The sequence below is a fragment of the Ascidiella aspersa genome, chromosome 9 (genome assembly GCF_963924565.1).
Source record: "Ascidiella aspersa chromosome 9, kaAscAspe10.2, whole genome shotgun sequence".
Lineage (NCBI taxonomy): Eukaryota > Metazoa > Chordata > Ascidiacea > Phlebobranchia > Ascidiidae > Ascidiella > Ascidiella aspersa.
In genome coordinates this window covers 25,661,315-25,684,527 of record NC_139455.1, presented here as the reverse complement: position 1 = coordinate 25,684,527, position 23,213 = coordinate 25,661,315, and the positions used below count along the sequence as shown (strand labels likewise).

The 23,213-nt window shown below is 36.9% G+C and overlaps 2 protein-coding genes across 2 annotated transcripts; one reads left to right on the top strand and one right to left on the bottom strand.

The window, feature by feature from the left end:
- The first annotated feature begins 3,325 nt into the window (after window positions 1–3,325).
- On the top strand, window positions 3,326–7,857 carry LOC146134653 (GLIPR1-like protein 1). Its single transcript, XM_083397866.1, has 5 exons — window positions 3,326–3,386; window positions 5,144–5,211; window positions 5,923–6,102; window positions 6,694–6,802; window positions 7,736–7,857. Exons 1-5 carry the CDS (start codon window positions 3,326–3,328, stop codon window positions 7,855–7,857), a joined length of 540 nt encoding a protein of 179 aa, XP_083253992.1.
- Window positions 7,858–11,653: 3,796 nt separating this feature from the next.
- On the bottom strand, window positions 11,654–14,696 carry LOC146134652 (2-iminobutanoate/2-iminopropanoate deaminase-like). The gene is made up of 5 exons (XM_083397329.1): window positions 14,567–14,696; window positions 13,561–13,666; window positions 12,842–12,896; window positions 12,569–12,637; window positions 11,654–11,936 (listed from the first exon to the last, which is right to left on the bottom strand). Exons 1-5 carry the CDS (start codon window positions 14,635–14,637, stop codon window positions 11,827–11,829), a joined length of 411 nt encoding a protein of 136 aa, XP_083253455.1. The 5' UTR covers window positions 14,638–14,696; the 3' UTR covers window positions 11,654–11,826.
- Window positions 14,697–23,213: the final 8,517 nt, after the last annotated feature.

Genomic DNA, 23,213 nt, shown 5'->3' with positions numbered 1-23,213 from the left:
CTGTACCGTCGAAAACAAACTTAGAAGTTTTCAGATAAAATTAAACCTTAGGGCCATCGTGACCAATGACGCCCTGTGCTGATTTGGCATTAAGGACTCAGATAAATGTGAATATATAGCCAGATTGAGTGTAAATTTGGGGAACACTCAATAAGAGCAATAAGCAACAACATCTAAAGCGGATTTATCCGTAAAGCAACTGTTTTAAGCCCAACAACATAATACGCAGCAATAATTTAGACAGAATAACATCTGCCTGAGGCACTTTGTAGATTTAGGGAACACACAAGAAGACCAATAAAGCAACTATACCTAAAGCAGAAAAATCTACAAAACCATAGTATTAGGACCAACGACATATTAAAGCCAAATATGTAGTAATATCTACGACAGAATAACACCGAAACAATCTGAATAAGAGCTAAACCGTCATAGTAAGTCCTATATTTGTCGGAATGTGTCCTAATTGTACAAAATAACGCCCAAAACTGTAGAGAGAGGGTTTGGAATGATATGTTAAGTCGGGTTGCTAACGATTGGAGTTTGGTATTTCATTTAGGGTTGAAATTGTAAATGGAGTAAGTAATAAAGTTAGAAGTGAGGTTTGGAGTTAGCTATAAGGTTCTTTATATCTTACTTTGGCCGTTTAGGTCTTAGTCAGACCGGATTTAATCTTATTTCAACTATTAGGTATTAGTCCTATTTTGGTTTTATTCGTTTTAGACGTTATTGCGACTATGAAAGAAACACGCACATATGTGTTCAACAGCTGAGATCTAGCCCTTCTAAATCTGCATTTTGACCAACGATTACGGCGTTTGTATCATTAGTTCACCGAAAGCCATCGCAGACTACCGTATCTGTCGATACATTATTTCAACTATTTGGTATTAGTCCTATATTGGTTCTATTCCGAACTGTGTTTTATTCCGACGTTGATGTTGTTCTAATTTGATACTTAGTGCTGGTGCACGTTAATTTGACCGGAGCAAATGTTTCCGTTTAGATTAGATGCGAATGATTTGCGGGGAAATGCGAATCATAGATCGAATTCGTCAGAAGCGGAACTGAATAAAATCACACTGCTTTAATAAAATACAAACTACTATAGCTGGTTAGACGATGCCGAATAAAAAATGTTGTGATTCTTTTTCAACTGCATCGCAAACATGTTTTTTTATGGTAACGGATTAGGGCGTTTCTATATCAAAGAATTGAAACAGTCTTTGACAATTAGAATTTCTTTAACTTCTTAAGTTAGATTAGAATTACAGTTAGAGCGTTTCAGTTTTATTAAGTTGAGTTGGAACTGGAATTGCTGAATTCGTAAAAAAATATAAATTAAACAAAAATCTGAACCATAATTACAGTATATTAGTTCACAATCTTTTTCGATTTGTATGGTAATGCCAAAGATCGTACTTCTAGGGTGGCAATTTTCAGATCTAGTAATTCATTGCATGGCTGAAAATTTAGAATTTCGAAAAAGAAACCTAAAAATGCCATTGGTCCAAATCGCATTTTTGTTATAAAAAAATGATATAAGTAACGTAATGAGAACATGCATACAAGTAAAAAATTAAATTAGAACCATAATCAACAGCACACAGCTCAAAAATATGTTTGAACAAAATCTTCTTACAAAAACCCCAGGACTAAACAGTTTGAAACGTTAATATTTAGAACTCATCTGGTAAAATGTTGAGGAATTACTTAGTTTGTCTGGCATTGCTCTACTTATTTGTAAAGACGAACGAAGCTCGCAGACATCAGGACTTTAAAGCGAGGTAAGCTCTAACTCAGTGTTTTTCAACCCATCAGTCGCCACCAAAATTGGTCCGTCACGCCAAAATTGGTCCGGCCGGATCGAATTTGGTCGTAATCAAGCGCCAAAACTGGTCCGGTCAGGTCGATTTGGGGGTTGGAACAGCCGCTAAAACAGGTCTGTCTAGGGTTAGGGTTAGTGTTAGTGTTAGGGTTAAGCCGGACCAGTTTTGGCCTAGCCGGACCTGTTTTAGCGGCTGTTCCAACGCCCAAAGCCCCGGACCAAATTTCGCGTTGCAGGCCCAGTTAATTTGGTGGATTCGCCAACTGAGTAGTTTTATAAGGTTGGTTTTATTGAGATTGGTTCTGAGCAAAATTTGATAAAATTGCTGAAGCTTTACAAAGACATGGCTCATATTAATGCCTCTCTTGTGCATGTTCATATAATGGTAGGTTGGGCCAAATTGTTACTGCAGCAGTTTTATATGGTTAAACTGCAGCAGTTGTATATGGTTAAACTGCAGCAGTTTTATATGGTTAAACTGCAGCAGTTTTATATGGTTAAACTGCAATAGTTTTATATGGTTAAACTGCAGCAGTTTTATATGGTTAAACTGCAGCAGTTTTATATGGTTAAACTGCAGCAGTCTTATATGGTGAAATTGGTTGATATTGATGCTGAGCGAGAATTTGAGAAAACTCCGGAAGTGATACGAAGAGATGGCCTATTTTAATTAGATGCGAACTTTATGCTGTTTTCTTTGTTTCTGTTTTGTAAACTTTAAACTTTTAAAAATTTCAGTGAGACAAATGACTAGGTCATTTTTTGCACGAAAATCAATAAGCTTGCTATATATTGATTTTTTGTTATTTTTTAGTCAAGTTATTGCTGATATTTGGACATTTATCACTTGGAGTATTTCGTTTTATTTTAAAATCAATGACTTATCTTGGAATTGACTTGCTCTAACAATGACTTCACTGGGACGTGACTTTTTGAAACAAACTTCACTGGGTCTGAAGTCAATTAAAAATGACTTGTTTATAACACTGAATAACATCATACATCCTGAAATCCAGGTTGCAGTAAGCCATACCGGTAGTGATAACGTTACAGATAAACCAGAAAAACGCACACAAGTTATAATTAGAACTAACCACTCAAAACGTGTTTATCTTCATTTCTACAGTCGTATTGAGTTTTGAAAAGACTTGACTTATACTTGTTATTAACAAATAAGTTCACTGAGTGTTGATTCATTTCAAAATGGCGTGTTTACAGACCTGATTATAATAATCATACATCCCTAAATCCAGGTTGCAGAAAAAGCAGTGACGTAACAGTGATGACGTAACAGAAACACCAAAAAAAGGTGCACTAGGTATGATTAGAACTTACCCTTTTAAAACTTGTTTTTCTTTAATTCTCCAGCCCCATTAATTTCATTCATTTCGACAACCAAAGCCGCGCATACGTGGTGCGCACCCACAATGCATTTCGTAGCGCCGCTTTCCCGCCGGCGTCACGCATGAAGAGACTCGAGTGGAGCAATGAGCTGGAATGGGTCGCAAGGACAAGGTCAAGGTCATGCCCTCCGATGCAGCCGACAAGTCGACAACTGGTGGGTGAAACAAAAGTTTAACAAAAGCATGTACCATACAATTTTGTTCAACTATGGTTGGTGATGTTCGCCAGGGCCGCATAGTCGGTTGAAGGGTCTGAAACAAATTGCAAGAAAACAAACAAGATTGGGTTTTCTGACACTGTCAAACGACTACGTTTAATGTAAAATTGCGTTTTGCAAAGGAAAAGGCCATAGGTAAGTGACCCGCCTGCCCTTTCTTCGCGAAAAACTTTCGACACTAAATCAGCCTTTTTTTTAAAGCATTTAATTAACCCTACCCCTGCCAAAAACACAGTCGAGTCAACTTTACTGACTCGAGTCCCGAGCCCGACTCCGACTCTACAGCCTGTGTTTCACCTATTTCCGTAACTAAAAAAGGTGGAAATTCAACAACTCACTTATATGAGGGTCATTCGATCTACCCACCCACAATACATCGTTGGAATATACTCATCGATATATGCTTTTCCACCTTTACAATTTACAGTTGGCGGCCTTACCAGTTTCAAAATATGGTACTGCCCATGCGCATGTCGGATTCGGGACTCTGGTAGTTTTATGCGGCCTTACTCAAGTCCAGAGTCCCACTCCTACAAGATAAACCAACGCCGTCAAGTCCCGAGTCTGTATTACACAGCCCTGATGTCCAATAGTCGATATTTCACTTTGATATTAATACGTGATATTTTGGTGATAAGGTACATAGATGCCATACCAAAAAACACGTTACTCTAGTAACATAAGAAAAATTGATCTCATTGATTAATTGTATTTTGAGGTTTTACTCCGAAATTTGCTTTTGCCTTCTGGTTTTTATTTTCCATTCTAAATGTAATTTTTTCTCATAAATTAATCTTTTACTCGTAAAAACTGTGTTGATTAGCAAAACTAAATTGCAAATTAATGAGTTATCGGATATGTACCGATACCACCTTATATCGGACAAGCACCAATAGCACTACTTGGCATCGGGTATCAGCTCCAATTCGTTGTTATCAGAAATACATAACTATGTTTATAACCAGTTGCCATAGTTATTATAGTTAGTGTTGATGCTCTATGCCTGTTACAATACTGTCAGTTGTTATAGTTATTCAAATTTTAATTAAAAAAAAATTAAAAAAAGGCCTTACAAAGGTAATGTAACACAATTAAATTACGTCAAATGCTGTATTTTAAGTGAGAGCTCAAAGATTCCTTGAATAAACTTACTTTTTTGCTTTCTTTATTTCCTTTCCACTTTGGTTGTAAACTACAATCCTTACAATTGTTAATCAAAACACGGGACATATGTGTTTAAGTAAGCCAGCAAATTGGAGTGACACGTTCAGTATCTTATTTTTTAGCAAATCTACTGCAGTGTAATAGGCTGTGCAAAACAAAGTATATAAAAGTGTAGGTAGCATATGTTCAACCTTTTAAATAACTCTTATTCATTTTCAACAAGGCAAGACGGCGCTGAATCTTATGTTTATATAAGGCAGGCTGCTGATAAGGAAATGAGCGTAAATTCGCTATCTAATTCATTATCTAGTAAATCAAAAGTAAAATGCGTTTTTTATGAAAAAGTCTTATTATTTGATAATATAATGAGGAGCCATCCCAAAGTGCTGTTAAAACCACACTAAATCATCTGCGCCAACAATTTCAGGCAAAACCTTACAATCTTTAACATCTTAACTTTCTTCTAACAACTATATAGGCCTTCGTGACTTTTAACCCAAGTTGAACTGACGCGTGTTTCATAAACGCAGCGCTTAGTTTGCCAATCAGCTGCTTCAAAACGCACGAAAACACACAATCAGTCAATTATTACACTAAGGTGCCTCCAATTTCAGTCCACTGCCTTTTTCTGTTTTATTCAGCGGTGTTTTGCCTTTTGGGACACCAGTTAAAAAGTTTCTATTGTCCGTGCCAATGTTTAATTATGGCTTTTAAAAAGTATAGTCATAGGATATGGTCGGTTGCCTTCAGTTGTTAATTAACTACGTTTTGCAGTTTAAATTCAGCGGTGTAGTTCATTTTGCAGGTGTTTTTCGAAAGCCATTTTTAACGGATCTCCAGATAAAAAAGAAATAATATACTTTCGGGTATTGTGACAGTAAGTTTTAGTTAGATAAAGACATTTTTTCTATGTTTCATGGATGTACACGACAAAAATCGTGGTTTCTGTCATTTTATACAGTATACCGTAATACATAAAGTGACGGCAAAAATGAAACACAGAGGAAGGTTAAAAATTTGTTGTCGAAGTTTTTGAAATAATTTTGTACAACTTAAAGTGACCAGAAATATCTGACACAGACAACACACAAGTATTAAGGTGTTTTATTATAGCCTACATTACTGTAGCAAGTTACTTGAAAACTTGACTCTATTTTATTTTATCGGTCGGCTCGGGTTCCTAGGGTTGTTTAGACCCTGTAGCCCCCTGGTTACTGCATAGTTGTACTCTAAACTTGATATTACTCCAACTTCAGTTTTGTGGCTAACGTCCAACTAAAAAAGATGACTACGACAAAAATCTTTACAGTTTGGCTACAATTTGAATGGTGTCTACGCCTACGTCGGTGTAAACGTTTTCTTGAGCGCCGCATACCACACACGACCTGCTGTTATGTACAAGGCTATGGCCTTCTGGTACACCCGCGAAATCAGCTACAACCACACATCGAACTTATGCGACGAGCAATACTGTGGAACTTACACACAGGTAAAGTATGGCGTTGTTTAAAGATTGACAACTAAAGTTTTAAAACGCTTGCAAAAGCTGCCCTTACTTTTTGCTCATTGATATCTTGTTTAAGCAAAACAAGCCAAAGCAGTTAAAATGTAGTTTGTAAGAAAGATTTTCTTGTAATATCAAGTTGTTGGACGATTACCATCTAAATTTGTATTACACTTGTAAAAACTGCTGTCCCTTTTTGCTCGTTGATAATTTTGTTCACACAAAAATATTAATTCCGTTAAAACAGTTGTAAAAATCCATTGTTTTTCATTCAATGGCCAAAACTATACTAGAATGTCCAAAGTAACTTTTTATGTGTTTAGTGATAAGTTATGTCTGATCCCTGGTATTTTAGTGCAAGAAAAGCCCGATATTTTAAAAGTATTGCGGTCCGGTACCAATTGACGTCATTATTATGATTAAATTGATGAGGTTGAAGTGTGAAAAAGTAATACCCAGGTAATTTGCCAATTTGCTTTTGTGGGAGACAGCTTAATTATCTAAAACTTCAATTTTAATGGTAAAAATCTACGTTAGATTACAAAACTTTTTAATCCGCTTGACGGTGATATTTAGATGATGGGCGAGAACACTACCCAGGTCGGTTGCGCAATCGCGGTTTGCTCGAACCAGATTGGAATTTTCACAGCTGTGGTTTGTAGTTACGCTCCCTTTCTACCACCAGGTAATTCATAAATATATAGTGGCTGGAGGTTGTAGTAAGACGTAGGCCAAGTAAGAATACCAAAGCCCATACAGAAGATGGCAGCATTTCGAACGTTTCAAATATCTCTTCATTCATTTTCAACATGGTTATAAAATTATAAAAGAGATATTCGAAACGTTTAAAATGCTACCTATAATTTTGTATGGGCTTTGTTATTCATTCTAGGTTTAACTTAAACCTTCAGCCGTTATGCCGAAATATCTTTTTGTGAATAACAAGTGCAAATAACTCGAGTAAATGGAAATCATCTTTAGCAAAACGTTTCGATATTGAATCATCATCAGTTAGAATAGTTAGAAGTACGACATCAAAAGCACGTATCGAGACGTCTTTCTATAAAACAAACATGAATAATCCAAATGGAAAAACTGTGGTTTGTGGGGTTGGATTCAAGGGGCGTCCCTTTTTCTGTAAATTTGTTCGCTGGATTGACAGAGATTAGTTAACTTTGTGTCAGCCGGTTTGTGTTGTCAGTATTTCCTAATCTCAGATATTTAAGGAGCATTTAGCTTGTCTTGGTTATTAACTTCACTATATTGCACTGGAAGCCTTCAATAAACCAACCAAATACGTCGATCAGAAAAACAACTGGTCATCTGGTCGTGAGTTCAAACCTCACTGTAAGTTGCTTTTTAGCCTGGCCTTGCTGGCATCATTGATAAACTAAATCGGTTAGTCACCGAAAGTGTAAAACTTTAATCGTTGCTTTTTTTGTTCTGTTCTGTTGTAGAAACACATACTAAGCACATTATGAGAGAATTGTTCGCTTCTCCAGCTATTCAAAATCTTAAAACTTTTATCGTCGGCAATCGGCATTATGCGTTCTGTTGGAGGGCAAGATTGTGTTGTGGAAACATACCAAGCTTATATTGAATGATGTTTTATTTGCAGGCCAATCTCCGTACAGATCAGGAGCAACTTGTAGCGAATGTGAGGCGAGCTACGAGTGTGAGGACAACTTGTGCGCAGGTGAAAGCACCAGTAGAATGGCTGAACATAAGCCTGAAAAATAAAGCCTAGTCCCTAATCTGACCTTAGTCCGTATTTCGGTCTCTCACGAGCCCCGAGTCCCGAGTCCGGTTTTTAAGTATCAGGGCTGCCGTCACAATTGCGGCTTAAATAAGTCAAGTGCAGCCTTGAAATAAAGCCTAATAGTCCCGAACCTTACTCCCCGTGAGTTCCTAATTCGGTCTCGACTCAGTAGTTCTGCTAATTAATATTGTTCCCTCTAAAATGGGCCTGGTCAAGATATAAGACACAAGTACAAGATACTTAATAGTAGCCTAAGCATTTTTAGCAAATAAACTGTTTATTATATTGATATATAGACTACCTTTGCGTAAATTAACATCAAAGTTATAGATTATTTTGTTTTTTCTTGATTATTTAATTTTATTATAAAAATAACACCAAAATTTTGTTTTTTAATTACACAAATATGGCTAACAAGACAAACAAATTAAATTTGATTTTCCTTTTTTAGTAAACTACACCACACCAGCACCACGTAAGTAAAATTGATCATTTTTTAGAACTTTGATGAAGTAAACTGTTTTTCTCTTGTTGTTTTAAAGCCCAAACTGACCATTTTTGTTTTTTTATAGCATCGACAACGGCAGAAGAAACAACTGCAGGTACTTTGGGTTTTATAGCTGAAATAAAATTTGACTTAAACTTTAACAATGTTAAAAACCGAAAATTTTTCGGCCCATTTAATATAATATTATTAGTGTTTATTGCATGTCCCTTTCAATCGAAGGGTCGCAACTTGGGGTCCGTTAATCTTGAGTCTTGTAAGGTTGTTTGCGCTAGGTTCAATCTGAATCCGAAATATCATATAAAAACATAAGATACATGTGTTATTGCTAAAACGTCAAAAAATGTGACACTTTACCTCTAACTATAGTTTTTTAAAAAAAGAACAAAGGGTATATATTCAAATGGCGACAAACTTGACATTTCTAAGCGTAACAATAAAGTATTTATTGCAATATAAAACAATCTGTATACAAAAAACAACAAAAAAAGGGGGGGGGGGCCTTTACCTCTAACTATATATTTTTTTTAAATAAGAACAATAATATAATTACATAATTAAAGAATATTATTTATATTTTGTTGTTTTAGCTCTACCCTCAACTGAAGCGGGTAAGTTTAAAAGTACAATATAATTTTCACATTAGTGTCTTGGTTCTCTATTATTTTACTTAGTTTTAACCTAATTTAGTGGTTTTCAAAACGTATTTGGAACTTGAATATGAATAGCCAAGTCAGATAGATGATAAACCAACGTGGTATCATTAAAAACGTTTACAGTCATACTTACGGAGTAAAAGCATCAACAGTTGATAATTTTGTAAAATGGAAAACAATGCGATAGATAATTAAGTACTTTCAAAAAGTCTTAATCAAGATAATGTAGATTTACTCAGCCTAATTGGACCTTGACATTTATTTTCAAGGTACATACCGATCCGGACATATACCCAAGTGTTTAGGATTTTTGTTAAAATTTTTTTAAAAAATCCTGAAATCCTAGAGTTAAAAAAACAGTGTTTTTGCTACATAACGATACCATAACAGCTTTTTTAGACACAACCTAGCGTTTTAAGAATTGTATATATTTAAGCTGGTGTCTTTTAAAAGTTTTCCGTTTTGTATGACGTATGAGCAATGAGCACCTTACTAGGTTTATAAAATATTAGATAAATTACACAACGTATGTTGAACCTTGTATTTTCAGTTTATAGTGGAGTGGAGCAACTACAAGTTCGGATGGAATTCTTGCTTTTCGTTGTAATTGCACTCATGAAAACTGGATTATCTTGTTAGAATTAACATATTCTTGAAAAAAAACAGAATTACCATATTTAAAAAAAATTAGAAAATTTTGATTTGATTTATCAGTTAAATACCTTTAAACTTTTCAGTTTCGTCCATTTGGGGTATTAGTCATTAAACCAAACTATTTATTTGCTGATATTACCACGTCCTTTTTTTATTGTTTTATGTTGTATGAAAAGCTCTCGCGGACGTTTTTTGCACGAACTTGGACAGAAATTGAAATAAAGATACTTAAAAACTTAAATACATCAATTGATAGTACACTGAAAGCCATTGCAGACTCCGAGTCTGTCGATCAATGCTGCAAGCAAAGCAGACTAGAAAAACCAGTAGCCTGCAGTGAGTGTGTTTTGTGTGTTCATGTTTCATCATTGTATACATCAATTGAAGTATATATTGATTTTGGTTTAATGTTATGTCGGAGTTTAAACCTTTCGAGTATCTTTTAACTTGTCATAAAACTATCTGTAGTTTGTTAAAGTTGTGGCTGCTTGAGGCGTTTCCCTTGTACCAAAGCTAACTCGACGTGGTCGCGTTATTATCATGCCTGCTCGTTACAGAACGTGACTGGTGGGGGGTTTGTAGCGTATCCTTTTATTATGTGCGTTACGCGACACGCCTATTCTATCGTGCTGGTGCCGAGCGGTCATTCGTAAATACACGCGGACGTGCACTTCTCTGGACTCCTACAAAGTCTTATTTGGTTCCTAACTAGGTCTCTTAGTCACTTTCAAAATATTCATCTGTCGTTTTTGCATATGCTAATTTAAAAGTTGGAGCAATATCTGCATGTGTACAGAACATTTTCAAACTGTCAGCAATTTTTTTTGGCCGATATGTATTCTAGTTCAAAGTAAGTGTCATGAAAAAGGAATCAGGCAATGCGTTTTAGTTTGTTTTAAACTTAAAAGAATTAAATTCATTTTAATTTTATTTTGTTACCACTGAGTGGCAATCAAGAGGTGGTCTTTTAAATATTTCCGCGCCTCAATCAATATGGCTGCCCAATTGCACGTTTTTTTTTTTAATCCTACTGTTAATTAGGTTTACTTCATGTCATTTTAGGCTACAGATTTTTAACGTAAATATTACCGAATAGACCCTGAACAAAACTGAAATATATCAAAATAGGGCTAAAATATAAAAGTTGTTCGTTTTATAATTGGTAAACTTTTTTTAGTTGATAAACTGTAACCCTTATAAGAAGATTCGCAAAATAAATTACATAAAAACAACCTCCAGCCATTATGCCCCGAAAACATCTTTGTAATGTAGGTTTTGTATTTAAAGTATCAAATCCTGGGCCCGTGTCTGGCCTGTCTTAAACATGTGTCTTGGAGTTTCATGTGAAAAGTGTTAAGGTCGCGCAATGGTAAAAATATATATATGCTGTATACGCTAAGGCCACAGCCCACAATCTAAAATGGCAGTTTAGTAAATGCGCTTTTTGCACTTTGCGCTAACTTGTACGTTTTTTTAGGTAAACTTGTGACGTCATCTTTGAAAATTTTCATGCTAAGAAAATTTTTTCACTTGCACCACCATGTTATCGCATATATAGTAAGTATGACTTTAAACAGGTATATTGCATGTGTGTTTGTCACCTTACATACAAAAAATGGTCATACACATAACCAGCACTTCCGCAAGTTTTTAAAAGTGTCACTTTAATAGGATTTGTGTAACATTCACCACTTGGTATTGCAATTAAATGATTTCACATAAAACCCTGGAGTTAAAATAAAGCTATGGAAATTCAGCTGTTTTTTTTACCTTGTACCTGAGAGTACCACTATTTCTAAAAAGCAAGAATGATTTGTAGGAGCTTTTACTTTAAAAAAATCATTTTCAATTTAATATGCGATAGATTTATTAAAATTATTTTTCTTTACTATGCGATACAGTACAGTTGTATTCATATTACAGCAGAAACAAGCCTATAAAAATTGCACAACTCTTAGCACAAACCTTAATATTTTCACTGAAATATAACACATCAAATAAAATCTACACACCAAAAATTCAAAAAATATATATGCCCAAAACAGGCAATTTGCTATAATGTGCGTAATATAAACTGTTTAATTTCTACAAATGCATTTAAATGGGCAAATCTGCTGAATACATGCATGGGCAGATCACTCTTCAAATGGGCCTTGTACTGCAATGGCTTCGATTTCAACTTTTGCCAGTTTCGGGAGGTTTGCTGCTGCGTAAGCCGCTCTGGCGGGGAATGGTTCAACAATAACTATGCAAAGAAAAAATGTTTTTTGGAATCAAAGAAAAAAGGTTTTTTATTCAAGTTCTTCAGGGTGAAAGGACACCCAACGCTCAAAGTGCAATATATTGAAAGACACAAAGGAAAAAACTAAGGGTGTATGACTATACATTGTATTACAAGCATTCGGTGTCATTCACCCTGAATAAGAAAACTTGAATAGCCGAAACGTTAAAAAAAAATTATCAGAGAAGCTGTTATGTTTAATGCTATGCCTGGTAGCAAAAGTTTATATATTTTATAACAAAAAAACAAAAATTACAACAGAATCATTTTTTCTGTTTATTGTACCATGTGGTTTATTATCAAACTGTTGCCACCATGCATAGTATTAAACAAAAATAGCTCAGATAATAATTATGTTTGTTCTGTTATGTGACCTGTTCAATTCACTAACGATGGCATCACACTGAGGAAGGCGACTTGAATAGGTTGCAGAAACGTTGATGAAAAAATAGTTATAAGAGAAGCTATTTTTGATTAATACTATGCCTAGTAGCAACAGTTTGTATCTGTTATAATGCTGTGTAAATATTAAAAAAAAAACATATATATAAAATAGTCTGTTTTTTTTCACTGTAAACATGAAATCGGTAACTTACAGTTTTTGTAAATGTCGTCCACTTTTGCAAAATCGTTGATGTCGGACAGCAAAACCGTCGCTTTTACAACTGAAAATTAACAGTAAAAAGTCAACAATTTTCAACAATGAAAGCCACATATGAGTCCATGAAAGAATTTGAAAAATGGGTCAAATAAAAAACTAACTATTTTATCTATAGCTAAAATCAAAAAATAATATCATTTCTTTATAATACATAAAACCTAATCAATCATTCTATATTGCAAGTTAAAATTAATCTTTTCATTCTCACGATTTGAAAAGGTCATTCCAGCTTTAGCCAAGATTGCCTCCATGTTTTTAAGAGCCTTTAAAAAAATCAAATTGTTATTTCTACCTAACATAAGTGTTTTTATTTGCTAACATTTGTTCAAAATTTTATATACACCCATATTTAGGACATATTTTCTATTTTTAAACTTTTTTTTTTAAATGTTGTTCTATTTTTATAAAGTTTGCTACTGTGTTCAGCACCACGCAATGTTAATTTGCATAACAATAGTTGCATCTAAATAGGCAGATACACTGAATGTTATTTGGATTTTCATTTTTAATTAATTCAAATTATTACTACATCCTTTATATAAAAAATCAGTAACAGTACTGGTTTGTAAAAACTAAACAAAAATTATTTAACAAGATTGTTTGAAAATAAGTTATATAGTCACTCTCCATTAAAAACAAATAAATCTTCTTTACCAAAAATACATTTATATTATTTTAATTGGTATTATCAGAGGTATTAAAAGTCAATTTGCCAATAAATGAGGAATAAGGTGGCACTGTATAAAGACAAATTGTATTGAATCCTCGACAAGCTTTCGCACAACCGTGCTTCATCTCTTTTATATAGTTTGACCTGATGAAACACTGTTGTACGAAAGCTTGTCGAGAATTCAATACAATTTGTGTTTATACAGTGCCACATTATCCTTCTATTTAGAATTAGACAAAAACAGCCATTTAAGATACCTGCGTAGCCTGTGATTGCACATCTTCTCCCACAAATTTTGACGTCGTTGGGTCAAGCCCAATCTGGCCGGAAATATAGAGGGTTCTTCCCACCAATATAGCTTGGCTAAAATTGACAAAATCAGAATCATTCATTACATTATTTTTATTATTTGCTTTTTTGAGAACAAACAAAATAAACGACAGGCTAAAGGTAGTATGTAGGTTGACCAGTGCCGGAAACAAGTCATTTTGAAATGACTAAAGTCCCAGTCAAGCCATTTGTGTAATAACTGAAGTCCAAGACAAGTCTTTCCAAATATAACAAGTCATTAGTTGCCAAAAGTCAAGTCCCAGTCAAGTTATCAGTTGCCCAAGTCAAGTCCCAGTCAAGCCGTTATTAATGCAAGGTATCTTCAAGTCAAATCAATGATATCAAAATAAATCTTAAATTGCTGGAATTAAACCTCATTCAAATCACGGCTGCGGAGTCAGAGTAGCAACGCATTCGGTTTATTTTACTGGAGTGGGACTCATGACTTAACTGAGATCTCGGTAAAAGTGCTAGAAAATGCAGATTTTGCAGCATAATGGTTGGAGGTTGTAGTAAGAAGTAAAAAGAATATCAAAGCCCATACAGAAGTATATCATTTTGAACGTTTCGAATAACTCGTCGATGTTGAAAAAGAATAAAGACTTATTCGAAACGTTCAAAATAAAATGCAGATTGATTTATAATTTTTTGACTTTAATCCATCATATTTTTAGGTACAACACATATTAAAGTCAAAAGTTTTTCGGCACTGGTCTAGAATCCTACCACAGCGTTTGAAACATTTAAAGCAACGCCCAATATTTTAGCTAGGGTGCGGGTTTGGGTTAAGGTGGATCAAGTAATATATTTATTATTTAATACTATTGCATAACTTACTCAAACCCAAAAGCTAACCCGCAACTAACCCAAATAATGTTCTGTGCGGTAGGATTCTAGACCAGAGCCAAGTTTTTAAATAAATGCATAAAATACTTGTAAGTTCCAATAGCAGCAGGAGCATTCGCAGTTGATATAACTTTCCTCACGATTTTAGAACCACTCATTATTGCAGGTAGTTTTTTTTAAATCAGATTTATAACTTTACAAACAAAACTTTAAATCTGCAGAATAAAATGAATTCCAATTTCAGCGCGTCTTATAGAAGATTGCAGTCCCGTGATTTGACTTATTCGCACGTTATTTGTTGAGTCATATGCGTTATGTACACCTGTGTCGCCATCTGCAGCTAAATCATCACGAATGTATGATATTTGGTCACTTATTTACACCACATGAAGCAATAACTACTTTAGCGGCTGCAACAGCTAAATAATCATGGCGAAATACTAGTTAATTGTTTGCAGTTTAAATAAACGTGGTGAAACAACTATTTACTTACAATATTTACAAATTACCAACCGCAAAATATGCCTGGTCATCATAACTATGTCCTGTCATCATTTCTTTAAAGCAAACATGCATCTGCTAATTTGTATCGATTTAAGAAGAACTAGCCCAGAGTTTTGCAACCTTTTTTGGCTAGCGGCACCCTACAGAAATTATAAATAGTTCTCTGCACCCCGGCTCTTATTCTTTTCTGAGTTATAACTGTAACGTTACAATAAACGACATGAAACAGCACATCAACTGTGCATCAATGTTAATAAACCTTTTAATTTTTGGTACTGTTGTCGCACACAAAAAATGTATAAAGAAACTTACTAATAGAGCAAAATTTGGAATCCTAAATAATTAAAAATATCTCTCGGCACCCTTGAGCGTTAAAAATAGCACCCTAGAGTGCAACGGCACCCCGGCTGAGAACTACTATACTAACCTTTCCGAAAACCTGCAAAACGTACATCAAAAAGAGTGTTGCAATTCAGCCTGCCAACACCCTTAAAACTAACCAATCAACTTCGATCTTAAAGTTCGTCATGAGAAAATGTAAAATATTTAACGCTTGCGGCATATTTTAAGCAGCGGTTACGCCAAAATTAATATTGCCTGGCTCTGTATTTTCATCTAACTATCAACATACTGACAGCAGCCTTTTATTAAATCGGTTCGTTTTTAGAATTTCTTGTCTGTATATTTTATTTTTCGAGTGGTATGGTAACAAAAGATTAATTAAAAAGGTTTTCTGATGTGGGTAAGCGATGCATTTTACGTGAAAATTAAGCTGTCGTCATTTTATATCTGTGGAGTCATTTGTGTGAGTTCATTTTCGGAGTCAGTATTACTAAATGTTTTGTAAGTGAAGTGCAATTACTGATTTACCGTTTGTTCCTAGTAAAATAAATATTTGTCTATTGTGGATTTTCCACAATTTGTCGCGTCATAAGTAATAATTAGTGGATAATTTGGAATTTATCGTATTGCATATTTTTACCTCGTTTGTTTTCACATAAAACTTGTCTTTTATCGCTATGACGTAATGGAAACTTACCGTTATTTTGCCGCTCGTAAGAACTTGCTAACCAAAACATTCCCAGCAAAACGCGCCGTTATGTGATGACACACATTTCCGCTGCCCTAAAAAAGGTTTTTACTGTAGTTTTGTGATGAGCTAATACATTGCCAAATGCCTTTTAGGAAATCGTCCATACCACTTGAGAAATTAAATAAAGTATAAACTGATAATTTAATTGTTGAGTTCCTTGCAACTTATTTGAATGACATTATAACCGCATGAGGGAGGTAAAGAACTTCAAATTTTGTGAAACGCTCATGCCATGAAACTTTATAAACTTTTTATGGTTTATCCTAAATATAATGTGGAAGATTCTCAATTTATTTCTTTTTTGTTTGTTTGAGAAAAACAAACAAGATACAGTTTAGTATTAAATACTTTTGGTATAGGCAGCTGCTTGCTATATCTTTTAAATGGTAAAACCTTAAAATACATTACAATATCCAAACAGTTCCAATCATCGCTCAAATGTCATCATTTTAACAACACACTTTCTTTAAGTCACAACAGCCAAAAAAACAGTAAGAGGAATGTACGATAATATGGATATTCGTCCGATACTAGGGTGGTATTGGTACGCCAAACTAATCCAGAACTCTACTTAACGGCCTGCCGACTGCTAAGCACTGCAACGCGTGTCTTTTACTTGTATTAAAATAAGCGAAATAAAATACTAAAACACTGAAATAACGAAAAGCGACCAACGCCTAAAAAGGTGACTTAAACGTTAATTCCCAGGGTTTTCTACAATGAAATGCACCCAAGCTAGACCCAAACGTGACTGCCACATTAAAGCGATATAATTTATGTGAGTGAGAAAGAAAGAGGAAAACGAAAACACGCGTACAAACGATGAAACAGAGAAACAATAACACACATAGAAACTATAAATAATCGGTGCAACACCCCCCCTTCACAATTTCGTTGCCCACCTGGGCAACATTGTTAATGGAAGGTTTCCACGTCGGGGTAAAAGCGTGTCGTTTTCCTTGAACGCCTCGGTCTGGTGGAAGCGCTGGTGCCATCGGGCATCAGACCGGGGCTTGTGTTGTGGTTCACATCACTCGCGAGCTGGTGGTTGGTGAATTCAGTCGTTGGGTGCGGCTGTGCTTCAGGTGAACGTGGCGTTGTAGTCATGGTGAGGCGAAATCCGATGTCGGTGGGGGGCTCCGTTGTTGGTTCTTCGGTGTTGTCTTCTTTGTCTTTTTCTTGATCATATTGCGTGTGATGTCCGCGGCTACGCTTCAAACGGTTTCGATGGACGTTCTGTTGTCGTCCGTTGGCCGCTTCTATTAAATAATTTACCGGTGGTCGCACTTGGATGACCTTGTACGGGCCTGCATAGGGGAAATGAAATTTTCGGTTTGGCCTTACAGGGACTACGTTATCCCTTAGTACAACCGAGTCGCCGACGTTGAATGCGGTGTCATCTGCATTCCTGTTGAAATGCGCCTCCATTCGCTGGCGCTGCTTAACGAGGGTAGTCCGAACAACATCTTCGGCACGAACAAGTCGGTCGTGAAGGCTTTTGATGTTGTCGTTTAGGAAATGCGACTCTTCGGATCCTGCTCCGACCAAGTCCGCAGGTAGCCGCAATTGTCGACCTGTTAATAAGAAATGTGGTGAAAATCCCGTACTTTCGTGGGTACTTGCATTGTACGACGCCACAACAGCAGACAGCGCTTCATCCCAGGAGCGTTCATCTTTTTGAACGTAATTTCGAATCATCGAGATTATTGTCCTGTTGTTTCGTTCAACACCTTTGTTTCCGGCGGGATGATAACCAGTCGTGCGTGACTTACCGCAACCAATCAGCTGAAGCAACTCCTTAAACATCTTGCTTTCGAAATTCCCGCGACGATCTGAATGGATGATGTCGGGAACTCCGTGAACAGTCATCCAGCGGTTGTACAATACGCTGGCCGTTTCGGTTGCTGTTTGCGTACGCAAGGGCCAAGCTCGGACATATTTAGTAAACACATTACAAGCAACAAGGACATATTGGTACCCGTGGCGTGTTAACGGTAACGGCCCCATGATGTCCACTTCTACCCTTTCTAAAGAACCTTCTTCGCAAGATGGTACCAAGGGGGCTTTTGGTGTTTTTGAGGGTTTCTTGTTTAACTCGCACTCACGACATTCCATGCAATATCGCTCAGTCTCCTCGCGCCAGCCTGGCCAGAAGTGTCGTTCCGCGACCTTGGCGCATGTTTTACGAATCCCCCGGTGACCACCGCCTAACTTTGCATCTTGAAGTAAATCGAAAATTTTGGGTTTTAGTTCACGCGGAGTTACAAATTTTGAAACTGTTTTATCCTGGTCGTAGAAATGAATGACCCCGTCTCTAAGTTTCAATTGACCAAAGTGACTCCATAAGTGCCTGGTCATACGCGATGTATTTGACACAGCGTTATATGGGGGTCTGTGTCCTAGGCTTAACCATTGGAAAGCTGGAGATATTTCTTGGTCTTGCTCCTATGCTTGCGCAATCTCACCCATTGTCAAACCACTAGAGGCACGAACATCGATAGTGGCAACCTTCGGCGCATCGGTCAACTGGTCTTCGCCTATTCGACTAAGAGCGTCTGCATTTTTATGTTTGACACCCGGGCGATGTATTAGATTAAAGTCTTATTGTGACAGGTGCTCGACCCATCAGGCGCCACTGGCCATAAAGGTATTTAGACTGATATAGCCACTTAAGAGAAGCGTGGTCAGTGCGCAAAGTGAAAGCTTGGCCTAGGAGGTAGCAGCGAAATAACTTGGTGGCATGAACGACCGCTAATAATTCTTTGCGAGTGGTGGAATAATTTCGTTCTGTTTTGGTTAAAGTCCTGCTGCCATAAGCTATAACGTGTTCTTTTCCCTCGTGCCACTGCGCTAACACGCATCCAATGGCAAAATCAGACGCGTCGGTGTCTAGTACGAAAGGCTTCTGGAAATCAGGGTAGCGAAGGACCGGTGATCTTATCAAAGAAGATTTTAGTTTTGGCGAAGCTTGTCTCGACTTTTCTGTTAGACGGTGAAGCGGCGCAGCTATTTTGGCATAATCACGTATGAACTTGCGGTAATACGAAGTTAAACCAAATTGTCGTACTTTGTATTCTTCGGGGCCGGCCATGGTTTTACTGCATCAATTTTTCGGGGTCACATAAAACACCTTCGGCAGAAACAATGTGGCCTAAAAATAAATTTACCAGAGGAGCTGTTTTTGATTTATTTGTGGCCTAAAAACTTACCTCTTTCTTGAAAAGAGCGCACTTCTTGGGCTTAAGTGTCAGACCCGCGTCGGCAAGTCGTTGTAGCACGCCCTCCAGTCGCTCCATATGCTCCTGAATGGTGCGCCCATACACAATGATATCATCAAAAATAAGCGAGTACTTCTTGCCGTTCTATGTCATTCAAAACAATACGCATTAGTCGCTGGAAACCAGCAGCGGAATTGCAAAGACCCATTGGCATCACATTGAACTCGAACAGACCCATATGGCTCGCGAAAGCGGTCTTTTCTCGGGAACTCTTATCCATAGGAATTTGCCAATACCCAGATTTCAAATCGAGTGTACTAAAATAAGATCGAGGATTTCGTCTACTCGTGGCATAGGGTAGCTGTTTTCCTTGTCACCTTATTAAGGCCCCGATAATCAATGCAAAAAAAACGAGTTTCACCTGACTTTTTCCTCACAAGTACGATCGGGCTCAACCATGGGGATGATGATGGACGTATAAGACCCTGGGTCTTCATCTCGTGGACGATTTCCTACACTTTCCTTATTTCGGGTGGTGCCATCCGACGAAAGGGTTGTCGCACTGGGCGAGCATCTCCGGTGTTAATCACATGCTCGGCGAGATCCGTCCGTCCTATGTCTGTTGAGTGGGTCGCGAACGATCTGCGATGCTGTTGCAGTAAGGTCTGAACCCGTGCGATCTCGCTTGTTGTAAGACCGCCACCGATTTCAATTTCGTCTGTAAAATCCTTGCGGTTTTCTTCAGTTGGGCATACGAAGCTGACGCTCTGTTGGGTAGAACAAGAAAAGTCCACGCATCCGCGGTCATTACAATAACATGGGTGTGTTAACGACTCGACTGTGACACAAGTACCACTTTGAATACATGCGACATTCCCGGATGTTAAAATGGGCGAAAGTGTGGCAACCCGAGTGCTTTAAGGCAGCTAGATAGCGTCGTCGGTCAAATTCGCTATTCGAGTCTGCACTAAACAGCATTTAGTTGTCGTTAAATATGACCCAATCATTACACCATATTTATCAATTATCTCAGGTCTCCCTTCAATAAGTACAGAATGGGTAGGTACTGGGCGACGTTCAGAATTATGAATAAAATAAGCTGGAACACAAACCTCTGTGGACGGTGGGATTAGGACTTTATCGTCGAGAAAGACGTCTCGGCTTCCAAGCTTGAATGGCATATCGAGCAGAGGTACACTGCTGTTGTCGATTTTCAAGGTCTTGTTGCGATAACAAACGGCGCACTCCTGCGTTTCTAGGAAATCTATTCCAAGAATGCAATCGAATGAAAAAGAGTCACAAACGAAAACATTCATACGTAATTCTTTAGCCGCTACTGGAATTGTACTGGAAGTAAACTATCCATATTTAGTTTGTGACCTATTGTGGGATTTCGGGACACTTAGACAGGTTACGTTTAACTTTAGCCTTCAAACAGTTCCATACCTTTCTCGTATGATGGTAACTGCTGAACCCGTATCAACAAGGGCGCATACTGGCAAGTTTTCGATCATAATATTTATAAAGGAATGAGGCCTTTGACCAGATGCGATTTGTACGATAGACTGTTTAGTTAAATCACCGAGGTCAAACCTGCTAGAGTCCTGGTCCAGTGGCTGGTAATAGCCGGAGCGAAGGTCGGCTACCTCTTGTCGTAGATGGTCGATAGTTTTCATAAAATCCCCCATTTGGCGTTGGAATTCCATTTGGAAAGCTGCAAAAACGGGGTCTGCAGGTCATGGCGTGCTCGCCAATTTGTTACGCCAAACTAATCCAGAACTCTACTTAACGGCCTGCCGACTGCCAAACAACGCGTGTCTTTTACTTGTAATAAAATAAGCGAAATAAAATACTAAAACACTGAAATAACGAAAAGCGGCCAACGCCTAAAAAGGTGACTTAAACGTTAATTCCCAGGGTTTTCTACAATGAAATGCACTCAAGCTAGCCCCAAACGTGACTGCTCACATTAGATTCCGTGTACCCATTCACCACAACGAGAGAAAAAAAGGTGTGCGTGTCAAACGTAACTAATTATTAGGTGCCAACAGAAAACGTGATCAGATAAGAAATAAAGCGTGAAAGGTGAGGTGCAAAAGTGGAAAAGCGATATAATTTATGTGAGTGAGAAAGAAAGAGGAAAACGAAAACACGCGTTCAAACGATAAAACAGAGAAACAATAACACACATAGAAACTATAAATAATCGGTGCAACAGTATCGCTGCCTTTCCGATGCCAAATTAATATACAAAGCCGCAACAGCTGGAGGTACCTAAACGTCTTTACCCGAAAGCAAGTATGGCCAAATAACCCTTAAAATATTACGTTTGAACTGTTCAATTTCATTTATTTTGCCTATTTGGTCATAGTAATGACGTCATATGGCATTGTATTAGATCGCGACACTTTGTTTAGAATGAAATTTCCATTATCGGAAATCATTATTAAGTATATTTTCTAAACTTATGCAGCATAATACAGGTAGATATGTATGTAGCACTACGCACTTAACCCAAATTATTCCATTTTGACACAAAAAAGCAACAAAGAATTGCTCTAGCATTTCTAACCACGCCGGAAGCCTGGGTTCAAGTTTAGGGTCACTTCTCGAGTTTCGTTCTGGGTAAAAAGAGGGTCTACGTGGGGTAAAAATGGGTGAATCGCAACCACCCAGTAGTAGCCCACACCGCAAAGAGTCGATTTTCAAAACAAGGCCAACTTTCGTGGCTTCGTGGTTAAGCTGGAGTTTCCTTTGCATTTGAAACCTTGCAGCAGCTTTCATGTCCATGACTAACACTGACTAATGCCGCTGGGAAAGTTGTGTTTTTTTTTTTGTAATTCCAAGCATGGGAAAAAGCGATACAATGTCCAAACCACACAAAAACAAACTTATCTCAATGGTCAGCAAACTTTTTTGTCGCGGCCCAAAGTAGCCTTTTCAGAGCTAAAAGGCCTACCACGTAAAGCCACTACGAAAAAAGTGGCGGATTCAGGATATTTGACTTTAAGGTGAAATATAATACGGCGCCTTGGTGCCCAAACCACTGCCATATCGTAATGTAAAACATACCATAAAACGAAGAATGTAAGCGCGAAAATCTTTTCAATTACTTACAGTTTAAGTTGGCAAAAAATATAGTTGGACAGGCTCCCACATTTAGCACGTGGGCCTTTCTAAGCTGAGCCAATTTAAAAATTATATGCCACACCAACTTTTGAAAAATGTGCAATGAATGCACGACTCTCACGCGACCCACAAATACATTATAAAACTAAGCAATTCAAAACTGTCTCACGGTCCACTAAAATCGGCTGTGCGGCACACAGTTTTCCGACTTGCACGTGCCTCCCCTCTCTCTATGGATTCCGTGCCACTACATTCTGAAGGTTTGGTACACGGTTGTCCGACCATAAATAAAATAATGACATAGGTGTATTTTGGTTATTTATGCCAATACTTTTTTTCTGAGTTTTTTGCCTAAAAAAAAAATAATAAATAAAACTCATTTACAAACCAACAAATTACAGACCCATAAGAAAACCATAACCAAGGCAATAAAATTAGTTTATTGTAGAATTATAGCTTTCGCATTTATGTTTTTCAAAAATAATGAAAAGCGTTTTTATTTTTTATAAAAACATATGGGTATAATTAGTTTTTTTCTATATAATAATGAAAAAAAATATATATATATACTTGTCCTCGACATTGAACCTAACTTGCGTTATAAAAAAATAACAAAAAAAACACTGCGTCGTCGCTTACGTGAAACGTTGTAATTATAATAATAATATTTTAATTCATATTTTAACGAGAATCAACCAACAAACTAAAGTTTAAACGCAGATTACTTGTTAACGAAAAACAATTTTTTAACCGCTTCTTCGTTGCCCGACAATACAAAGTAAACGAGTTT

Excerpts from the sequence above, each read along its gene's own strand:
- LOC146134652 (XM_083397329.1), bottom strand. The coding sequence starts at position 14,637 with ATGAGTGGTTCTAAAATCGTGAGGAAAGTTATATCAACTGCGAATGCT. Across the intron at positions 13,667-14,566 it reads GCTGCTATTGGAACTTACAA|CCAAGCTATATTGGTGGGAA; the intron begins GTATTTTATGCA and ends TGTCAATTTTAG. Across the intron at positions 12,638-12,841 it reads TGGAATGACCTTTTCAAATC|TTGTAAAAGCGACGGTTTTG; the intron begins GTGAGAATGAAA and ends GTTAATTTTCAG.
- LOC146134653 (XM_083397866.1), top strand. The coding sequence starts at position 3,326 with ATGGGTCGCAAGGACAAGGTCAAGGTCATGCCCTCCGATGCAGCCGAC. Across the intron at positions 5,212-5,922 it reads CAGTCAATTATTACACTAAG|TTTGGCTACAATTTGAATGG; the intron begins GTGCCTCCAATT and ends AAATCTTTACAG. Across the intron at positions 6,103-6,693 it reads ACTGTGGAACTTACACACAG|ATGATGGGCGAGAACACTAC; the intron begins GTAAAGTATGGC and ends GGTGATATTTAG.